This window comes from Salvelinus alpinus, chromosome 12 (genome assembly GCF_045679555.1).
Source record: "Salvelinus alpinus chromosome 12, SLU_Salpinus.1, whole genome shotgun sequence".
Classification (NCBI taxonomy): Eukaryota; Metazoa; Chordata; class Actinopteri; order Salmoniformes; family Salmonidae; genus Salvelinus; species Salvelinus alpinus.
In genome coordinates this window covers 51,901,665-51,912,793 of record NC_092097.1, presented here as the reverse complement: position 1 = coordinate 51,912,793, position 11,129 = coordinate 51,901,665, and the positions used below count along the sequence as shown (strand labels likewise).

The following is an 11,129-nucleotide window of genomic DNA, read 5'->3' as shown; positions in this document are numbered from 1 at the left end:
CGGTTGTGGGCGGAGCAGTTGTCGTACCAGGCGGTGATACAGCCCGACAGGATGCTCTCGATTTTGCATCTGTAGAAGTTTGTGAGTGTTTTAGGTGACAAGCCAAATTTCTTCAGCCTCCTGAGGTTGAAGAGGCGCTGTTGTGCCTTCTTCACCACGCTGTCTGTGTGGGTGGAGCATTTCAGTTTGTCCGTGATGGTACGCCGAGGAACTTATGTTGGTAACCAGTTTATAATAGCAATAAGGCACCTCTGGGGTTTGTGATATATGGCCAATATACCACGGCTAAAGGCTGTATCCAGGCAAAGAACAGCCCTTAGCCATGGTATATTGGCCAAATACCACACCCCCTCGGGCTTTATTGCTTAAATATACCACACACCCCTCAGGCCTTTCTGGTGGAAATTCTGCCTTTAACTAATAATGAGGAGAGGCAAAATCGCAGGTGAAATGGAGTGAAAGCCTCCTGTACAAATACCCAAAGCCTTATATAGTCAAGCTACCCCATGCAAGCATCTGCAAAACACGTAACCTTATGTATGTGTGTGTGAGGGGAGACAACTGGGTGAAAAGGTTGCCTCAGTCTGTGTCACATCTGCTCCTGCAACACACTCTACTGCTCATCCTGTGTCTCTTTGACCTGCCGCCACTCCCCCGGTACTCTCTCCCTCTCCCTCACTCTCTCTCTCTCTGTGTGTGTGTGTGAGATTGTGTGGGCAGAGACAGGTGTGCTGGAGTCAGAGCAGATCCCCACCAGCTGCAACCTGTTCCATAATCAAGACCTCTACAAATACTCAGCCCTGCCACTTCCACGCTGCCAGATTATAATATTTTCTCAGTCAGTCTACGTTTCTAGCCGTTTGTTACTATTCAGATCCTGTTATGCCTGTTTTCCTTGCTTGACGCCGTTTTCCTCTCCGCTACAGTTCTGCCCGGACCTGCTTACCCCGTCTCAACCCCTCTCGCTCCAGCCTCAGCCTCCACACCTGGTTTCCAGCAACCCGCCCAAGCTTCCCCTGTGTTTCAATAAATACCTTGGTTACTTCATCGCAGTCTCCTCATCTGAGTCTGCTCTTGGGTTCCCCTGTTTCACTCCATGTAACAGTCTGTCGCAACTGAGTGAGGACAATAGGGGACAGAATGACAGGCAGTCACTCCAGACATACTTCCTCCAACAGTAACTCAACTGTTTCCCCAAGTTGGGCAAGCAAGTGCCTTGACTGTCGGCCCAGATGATGTATGGTCGTACTGGTCTCTGTCTCTCTCACACGCACGCACACACACACACACACACACACACACACACACACACACACACACACACACACACACACACACACACACACACACACACACACACACAAACATGAATCTTTGGCCCAGAAACAGGCTCCAAACAGAACAATAGCTTTATTGTTGGTGGGCAGGATATAACCTTTACTCTGTGTCCAGTTAACTTAACTTAAGAGGAACCAGTCAGTTTCTGTCAGGTCTTGGCTGAGCTTCCAGACATCATGGGGTCATTCTACACACACAGAACAGTTAGAACAGGCCTCTATTAATGTGCACGGATACTTTTCTAACTTATGAGTTAGTTTCTTTGACAAACTCAAGTCCAATGCCTAGGCTTAAAGACGGATATTTTAGTACAAAAGCATTAGTAAGGTTTAACAGAAAATGCCCTCACACCTTATTGCTTAATTATATTATAAACATCAAGCCTATTCCTGGACTAAAATGATTTTACATCTCGTAGTATGTTTATCTGGGAAAACCAGCCCTGAGTGTTTACATTGTACATATTTACATAACAATTTACATCTTAATCACTTAGCAGATGTTCTTATCCAGAGTGACTTATAATCAGTAGTACATATATTTTTAGACAAACCTTCCAACCTACACTGTACAGGTATGTGAGGTGAGGCTCGGGCCTCCTAGATCTTGGTCAGTCTGATTACCGTGAGACAGAATACAGGTGGATACAATACACACGCTGAACAAACATCCTGGTTGGCCCCAGACCAGACAGGAGGGGCGTCCTATCTCCTGACAGTTTAAAACAGGGACAGGAATAATCCATCAATACAGACTAATACGAACAGAGAACATGCTGAGGTTCCTCCTGTTGAGGGCTCTCGCAGCCCTGGGTGAGAAGTGATAATTTCTATAAAAACTCTCTCTCGTTGAAACCCTCTCTCCTTTCTCTCGCTTTGTCACTCAGATACAAAAAGTATTTAGACATAGACTGTGAGATTTCCGGTGAGACACCATGTCCCCAGTCTTTAAAGTAACTGTCCAGTGAAAATCACACTTTTAAAAGTTAATATTCTGTTAACTCATACCCAAATAATGTTGTTGACTAGTCCTATACTTGTATCGGTGGCCAAAGCATGAATTGGAGAAAAAGCACATCAGAAACCTCACCTCAAACTTGTATCTCAAACAGACTGTTTCAAAAATGCTAACTATTTCCACATAGAACATGTCACATGTTGGTTCATTGGCTGAGCTGTCTCCCTGGGTTTTAACGGTTTTTCTTTCTCTCTTTAACTGTGTCTTTCCTCTACCAGTGCTGGCTGAGAGTCTGCTGCCCCAGCCCAGATACCTGGAAGATGGACCTGAGCAGAGACTGGTGGGTGGCGAGGTTGCTCAGCCCAACTCCTGGCCCTGGCAGGTAAAACATTAGCCTTCTCCTAATGTCTCGTAGCCTAGTGTCTCTTGTGACAGCATAGCTGATTTGGATCTGGTAGTCAACATTTGCCTGTTCCCAGATTTGTTTGTGCTTTAGCCTACCCCTCTCCCTCCCTCCCTTCCTCTCCCCAGATCTCTCTCCAGTACAAGTCTGGCAGCTCATACTACCACACCTGTGGTGGTACTCTGATCAAGAGGGGATGGGTCATGACTGCTGCTCACTGTGTGGACAGGTAGGACAAAGGGAGACATAACATAGCGAAGATCCAAAACCTCTTGACAAGGTCGCTAGGTGTTAGGTTAAAGCTGAGATCCAAAACCTCTTGACAAGGTCACTAGGCGTTAGGTTAAAGCTGAGATCTGAAACCTCTTGACAAGGTCGCTAGGCGTTAGCTTAAAGCTGAGATCTCAAACCTCTTGACAAGGTCGCTAGGCGTTAGCTTAAAGCTGAGATCTGAAAGGTGAAACAGAGACACTAGTCGCTCTGGGCGCATTTGTTATTGCTTTTATTTTGTTTATCAAAGCGGAGATGAGCATCCAGCATCGTAGTAAAAAAGAACATCCTAGTACATACTCTGCTGTTCTATCACGTGTGCAATGATCTGCAGTGATGTGCACTGATGTTGTATAACTTCCTAACTGACCAAGGTGTTGTGTATGTGTTGTCTACAGTCAGAGGACTTGGCGTAAGTCGCTCTGGATAAGAGCGTCTGCTAAATGACTTAAATGTAATGTAAATGTTCTGGAAGACCACTACCTGAACAGCAACGAGGGTAAGGAGCAGTACATGAGCGTCAGCTAGGTCCACAATAAAATAAATAAATAATAAATAAAATAAAAACGTGAGTCAGCATAGTGCGTATCTGGAGGAGATGTTTGGAATATAATGCTGTTATTCCTTGTGGAGCTGCTGGGAATATCAGCCTTGTAATTTCGTTGCTCATAGAACTACTGCAAATAATACGTCAACCATTTACAGTAAACAGTGAGGTAATTGTGTGTGAGGGAATGATGTCATAGATGGCAGCTAAGTAAAGAAGCTCATGCTAAGGTACAGTTAGCTCTCCCTTGTTTTGTAATTAAGTAGCATTGGCTTGTGCGAGCCAATAGCGGCTCATAGGTGCAGGAACCTATCTCATGTTTCTGTAGCGTGAGGCAGCTTGATGTGCAAGTACAGCCCTTGGACAGGACGCTACCCACTGGGCACACCATGTCATTTCAACTTGGATAATATTTGGTTGAGCCGTTGATCAATGACATTTCAACATATATTCACCCACTCAAAAAGACAGCCAAAAGTTAGTTGTATTTACAATGTGTTATCGCTATGCTTTCAACCATCTAAAAGCACAAACCAAATTCCAATGGAAAAACCACGTCATATTTTTTGTTTAGTTGTCACCCAAATGTCTACCACTGGGCTTTCAACCATTTTAAAGCACAGCAAGGTTCAAATGGGAAAATACAATGTCATATATTTAGTTTATTTCCACAACAAATGAGTCACTGTGCTTCATCTAATAGCATTTACAACGCTCTAGAACCAAATGACCTGGTTTGACATTGAGCTTACTTAAAAAGTACATGGTGCAATTGATCAATGTAGTCAATGATCAATGCACAGATTTTTACAGCATTTGTGAAAATATAAACAGATCTAATAGTTAATAGGCTATTTATTGTATTCATTTATTTTTATATTGAATTGTGTTTGGTTGTCAACGAAACCAGATATCAACAATTGAAGGAGATGTATCTTCTGATTGGATAGTTCCATCTGAGCCACTGACTTAGTCTGGCTTTAATTCCAGTTTGTCTACAAATTAATCATTGATATGTTGGATTCATGTCTCCATCTCAATCAAAAAAATCTAAGTTAAAGAATAGGACTAAATCAACTCAAATGTATTTATAAAGCCCTTTTTACAACAGCAGATGTCACAAAAAAGTGCTTATAAAGAAACGCAGCCTAAAACCACAAACAACGCAGATGTAGAAGCAACATTTTAAATGCACTTTAAATGAAGTTTGATTGGATTTAGTCCTATTCGTTCCCTTTGATTAATGCTAACTTCCAGATGGGTTCTCTTTCTCACTCCGGGCCAGATCCTGCCCCAGGACGACCCCTGCAACATCACTGGATAGGGACGCACAGCTAGTGATCATAGCAAATGTAACAGTAACTGAACTGGTAAATAATGGACTTTTTGGCAGAGGTGTCCATTGAAACCGAGGGAGCATATGCCCCCCAGTGGTAATCGAGCGGTAGTTAATCTTCTGAATACCTACTGTATCCTACTGACTGCTTTCATTTTGACATCAGTAACTGCTCTGAGTAATCAAATGCATGAAATCCTCTAGCTCTTCAATGTTTTGGGTGTGTGGCTCTTACAATCAATGTTAATCATGTCCTTCCTAGCTGGAGGTAGCCTGTCCTCATGAAAGGGTAGATGGCCTACTGTACCTGGCCATGCTGGAGCACAAGACCTGCTCCCGTGGTAGCTGGTGGGGAAGTAAGGTCAAGACCACCATGGTCTGTGGTGGTGGGTCTCTCTCTGGGTGCCAGGTGCACAGTCTCCCCAACACAGCATTGCTGTAACACCTCTGTTGTGGAAAGGTTTCCCGGACACAGACATAGCCTAGTCCTGGATTTAAAAGCAATTTCAATGGAAATTCTCCATCGAGCAAGTCCAGGACCAGGCTTAATATGTGTCTGAGAATCTGCCCTCTAGAGTTTAAAGAGGGAGAGCGACAAGATATCAATGTATGTAATGTAATCTTGCATTACTCATCTCATGTGTATATACTGTATTTTATATCATATATTGCATCTTGCCTATGCCGCTCTGTCATTGCTCATCCATATATTTATATATACACTCCCGGTTAAAAGTTTTAGAACACCTACTCATTCAAGGGTTTGTCTTAATTTTTTTACTATTTTCTACATTGTAGAATAATAGGGAAGACATCAAAACTATGAAATAACACATATGGAATAAGGTGTATTTTGACCAGGCTTTTTTGTATATGATTGTACTGCTTGCATCAGTTACCTGATGTGGCATTTGAGTTCCATGTAGTCATGGCTCTATGTAGTACTGTGCGCCTCCCTTCCCTTGTGAAGAGACCTCTGGTGGCATGTCTTGTGGGGTATGCATGGGTGTCCGAGCTGTGTGCAAGTATTTTAAAAACAGACAGCTCGATAGATTTAGCTTGTCAACACATCTTACAAAAACAAGTAGTGCTGAAGTCAATGATTTGTGAATGATTTGTCTCAAATACAATGGTTTAGGTTTTGTAAATATTTAGGGCCAACTTATGTCGGACGACAATAGAATGACAATACAACGTTCATGATGTCACCGTGACAACTGTCGATAGATGTAGTATAAACCAGCCTTTAGTCTTAATCTTTGGTTGTTTAGCACATGGCCTCACATGGGAATCTTAAAGAGATAAATGGGACTAAGGCTTAAGAGGGTGTGAACAATGCTGAATGGATGTAGACAAAGAGCTAGCTCTCCAGTAGGTGTACCAAAATTCAAGGGCCATTTTCTCAAAAGTGAGGTTACAAGTTTATCAACTTTCAAAGCAGAATTACTTTCCCATTGTTCCTCAACTGTAGTGTATGATATAACATTTTGTATCTCTGAGTCTCTCCTTTTATCCAATGTAAAAACACAATTTCTGTCACGTTCCTGACCTGTTTTCCTTTGTTTTGTATTCCTTTTAGTTGGTCAGGGCGTGAGTTGGGTGGGTTTGTCTATGTTTGTATTTCTATGTTGGGAGTTTGTGTTCGGCCTGGTATGATTCTCAATCAGAGACAGCTGTCAATCGTTGTCCCTGATTGAGAGTCATACTTAGGCAGCCTGGGTTTCACCTGTGTTTTGTGGGTGTTTGTTTCCTGTGTCAGTGTTTGGACCACACAGGACTGTTTAAGGTTAGTCACGTTTGTTATTTTGTAGGTTTAAGTGTTTTCTTGTTGTTTCATTAAATCATGAACACTTACCTCTCTGCATCTTGGTCTGATCCATGCTCCTCCTCGTCTGAGGAGGAGAACGACATTGACAGCCTTAACAATTTCAAACTTTGCTAGATAAGATCGAGCCGGTCGGTCACATATGTATATAAATCCTGTAAGAATGTAGCACATGCCTTGCCCTTTAAGTGTCTGTGTTCCAATGGGAATGTCCATGTTTAAAATGCCACCATTAGGTAAAAGATCTGTGAATTTTTTTTAATTTACATTTTGTAACAGTTATTGGTGACATATTCTATACCATACCTTTCAAATCTCTTATTCCCCAACATGGGGACAATTGGGGGGACCCCCAACCCCAGAATTTGTTTTGGTAAATTTCAACATTTTTGGGGTCTGCTGCATCTCGGGCTCTGTAGTAGTCACATTGTTTGACTCCTTTCTTAACTTTCTCAACTTATAGTTTTGAAAGCTAAATTTACTTTATGAGGGTGGTATACAATATTATGCATTGTTTAGAAAATGCCACCAGAGGGGGTCAGAGTTTTAATAGATCATCTCTTTCATAATTCAGACATATAAAATAATCATGACATAAAAATCGCACCAGTGAATTGAAGTGATGAAGAACAAGTTAAAACATACCACACAGTGTTGCTAGAGAATATCTTCAACGAAAGAATCAGGCATTAGGAAATACACTTATTTACATGTAAGCAATAGAGTATTTACACAAAGTCCAATTCAATGTTTGCACATGTTCTCGATTTCACATCAGAGGAATGCTGTACGTCACAGTTTCCCCTCATATCTCAACGTTCCACATTGGTTAACTACATTTATTGGTACGTGTTACATCCATGGACGTAGATCTCCAATAATGTACATAAAGGATAAAGTTATATAAAGTAAGGCACAGACTTGTAGACATGTTCTCTTTAGAAATATGTAACTAAATATGAACAAACTCCAGCGACGTCCCAATGTCCATTCTAGCACACTGTAAATGAATCCCTAAAAACGAGTGCCAGATCAATGTCTGCTCAATATTTGGACTCTTGTTTAAAAAAAAAAATAAAAAAAATAAAAAAAAAAATCTTTCAAACCTCACTGTATATTTAACAGTTTAGTGTGACTTATTTTGACAGCAGATTTGTTTTTGCCTTCTCTGATATAAGTTCAAAGGGTATATGGGAAACGGGCACGGGAGAAAAAGGAAAATAACTTTTTGTGAAGGAGGTTGTTCCAAGTATTCAAGAAAACAACGTCAAACTTAGCACCTAACTGGAAAGAGAGCAAGGTATTTACTGTTTTTCAATATTGGTCTTATTTCAAATCTTTCTAATTATTTTTGAACGTATACTGAACGGATATTTGTGTTGTAACTGATGTTCTAAAGTCTGCTAGCAATATGACGTTATTAGCTGTAGCCTAGCTCCACTGTTTGTGCTGGCTAATATAGTAGTTCATCTCGTGCCACATTAGCACGTAATCAACTATTTGGGGTAGACATTCTCATGCATATTGATGCATTTGATGTATGAAGCACGCTAATGTAAAGTTGTGTAAAAGTGTATTGTTTGTGGACTGTATTGTAAGAGCATTTTTGGTTTGTTTCTCCATCAGCTCTTATGGTGTGTTTATGGAAATGCATTAAACTTTCATCAACCATCAGTTTGGGAGTTGACCATTCTTTCTGCTGACACACACACACACACACACACACAACTGAGAATGCATGCCCAATACATTGCTTCACTCTGAGTGATGGATATTGCAACAGAGCCCCAGGTACTCAAATGAGGCCAAACACATGACTGAAACAACAGTCACCATGACATCTGAACTCCTTCATCATTACTGGATCTTAGAAGTATCCGTCTGTTGTGCTCTTGTAGCACAACCTCAGCTAATGTATCAACAACGTGCCAATGTTCACCAATACATAGCAAAGCCAAAGATATTGGCAAGCTGTATTAGGCCATTTCATGATGCCCTTAAAAAAGGTATAGTATAGGTCAGTTGTGTGTTGTGAAAGTCACGTATATGAATTGGCAAAAGGTCCCAGAACTGTCTGTGCTATCGTGTGAACTCCCGGTTATACCAAACGTGTTATTCCTTGATGCCACAAACAGACTGGTACCCAGCAGTATTAATTTTGTCATCTATTTTAGAATTTGTCATTTGACTAAAATGGCTTTTCATCTTAAGTCACATTTTAGTCATTTTATCCTTAGTTTAAGATTATCAGTCTAAACTCTGGACAATTTGTCGGGTTTTAGTCACCGTCATTTTCCATTAAATAATTCATATTTAGGCTACCCCTAACTTCCACCATGTGCATATTCTGTGAATCAATTGAAAAAGGGGAGAATCTGAGCTTTCCAACAATGCCAGAATTATTGCTGTACTCCTGATATTCAGTAAATAGCAGTAGTATTTCCAATCGGGTAAAAATGAACTGCAACTCGCATTTGCGGAACGCGAGAGTAGCAACACAGATGAATATCAGCGCAAATGGCAAAATATGGCTTTGGAAGTGATCAAAGCAAAAATGGCCAGTTTGAACATTGGTTCTTAACAGAATAGAGGTTAGCTACAATTTAGAAGTTCCCTGCCTGCGCATCAGTTCAAAAGAGAGACGATTGAAGTGACCGCCGGGAGCTGTGTATGTTGGAAAGGCGGGCAGGGCTATAATAAGCTCAAGTAGACTGCGCACATGAAAGAACGTTCATTCTGTCAGAGACGATTGCATTAAAAGGCATGCATGCTTCTGATTGGACAAAACAGATCAGAAGGAGCGTCATGTCAAATCGAATGACCATTCGTCTCAGGTGAACTTCTCATCTTGTTACATTTAGCGTCAACTAAAATGAAAAACTATTTGTAAGTTTTTTTTTCTTCCCTGGGCATCTTGTTATAGTCATAGTTTTAGTCAGGAAAAATAAGTTGTGGCCGAATATTTGTCGTTATTGTTGACAAAATGACCTCCGCTAAATTCATAATAGTTAGAATCAGTATATGTATCAGAATGCAGCCCAACAATTGTTGTTACAAGTCTTATCTCTGACTGAATGAGAGGAGTAAATACTGCATACAAGATAGGGGACTCTGCCCCAATTATCTCTCCTTCCTCTCAAAGTGTGCACTTAACTTCCCTTCACCAATATTAAAGGTAATGACTGGTATAAGAAACTAGCCCGTGCCTTCATTAATTCAACTATTTTAGATTTGTGGGAAGTAGTGAACACTTCAGGAGAAAGGAGACATTATTGGGATGTACCCAGAGAAAGTACTGATGGGAGGAATAACACTATGTGAGCATCCCAAATAGCACCCTATTCCCTGCACACACACACACTACTAACCAAAAGTAGTGCACTAAAGGTTGATAGGAAATAGAATGCCACTCGGGACACACACTTATTTGCAAATGAAATTAAAATGAATGTTTTTGTTTTTATTGGACAACTTGCAGAAGTCTCTCCATGTTTCAATCTGTTTTCTTCTGTTTGGGGCCTAATTAATAATTAATAAATGGTCCTGGACCCATTTATCAAGGTGGGGTGTTGATCTACAATCACTGTTCTCCCCGTCTATAATAATCTGTTTCATTACGCAAAAATTGATCTCAGATCAGCACTCCTAATGGGAGACGCTTGACACATACGGCCCATGATCACACCATGCCTTCTACAGTCTCTAGTTTGGGGGCTATGGGTATGGTATCAGCCACTGGTAGTCTCTCCTGTTCCTGGCAGGCCACCTGGTAATCCTGTAGGACCTTCACCACGGCACTGTGGCCAAACTGCACGGCATCATCGAGGGGAATGTTGCCCCACCTGGAGGGAGGTGGTAGAGATGAGACAGAACATAGATGAAGCATGTCAGAAGTTATTCAAAAATAACTACCTCTCAATAAAGACAATGGCCACAGAGGACCGAATGAGATGGAGAAATAAGACATGAGAGGATGGGAAAATAGTAGCTACGGGATGTTGTTAGGTTGGAGGAAATGTCAATAGAGATTGCTATAGATGGATGGAGGGGTGGATGAATGAATGAATACTACCGTACCGGTCTTTCACAAAGGGGTTCACTTTGCAGGCGTCTGTTAGGAACCGTACCACATCCACATGGCCTGAGGACAAAGCACAAAAGAAGTATCTTAGCCCGGTAACACTTGCTAAGAGGCACACATACATAATTCCTTATGATACAGTTCTACTGCATTATAACACTTGCTAGAAGCTGTAATAACAACTCATAAGTATCTATAACATCACTATGCAGCATTATAAGACATTTTATTTTATTTAACCTTTATTTTATCAGGGAATCATACAGATGAGCCCTGAATTACATAAATGACAGAAAACATAAACATCAATATAAATACAAAATGCAAACAGGAAGAAAAACACGGTCATAAAAAACAAACACATTCATCAGT

General features: G+C 41.0%; 1 protein-coding gene and 1 pseudogene across 4 annotated transcripts in view; one reads left to right on the top strand and one right to left on the bottom strand.

Annotated features, from left to right (window-relative positions):
• Positions 1–2,110: 2,110 nt before the first annotated feature.
• Positions 2,111–4,220, top strand: LOC139536332 (elastase-1-like; annotated as a pseudogene).
• Positions 4,221–7,209: 2,989 nt separating this feature from the next.
• The window catches only part of LOC139536331 (glutaminase kidney isoform, mitochondrial-like), an 88,042-nt gene continuing 84,122 nt past the window's right edge, over positions 7,210–11,129 (bottom strand). For 3 of the 4 annotated variants that reach the window (XM_071336783.1, XM_071336782.1, XM_071336784.1), the window contains 2 exons: positions 10,754–10,817; positions 7,210–10,518 (listed from right to left, as the gene is read on the bottom strand). In XM_071336783.1, the coding sequence (XP_071192884.1) occupies positions 10,495–10,518; positions 10,754–10,817 (88 nt within the window). In that variant the 3' untranslated portion in view covers positions 7,210–10,494. Of the gene's footprint in view, positions 10,519–10,753; positions 10,818–11,129 lie in introns of those variants that run through there. The other variant, XR_011667290.1, reaches the window with a different exon arrangement.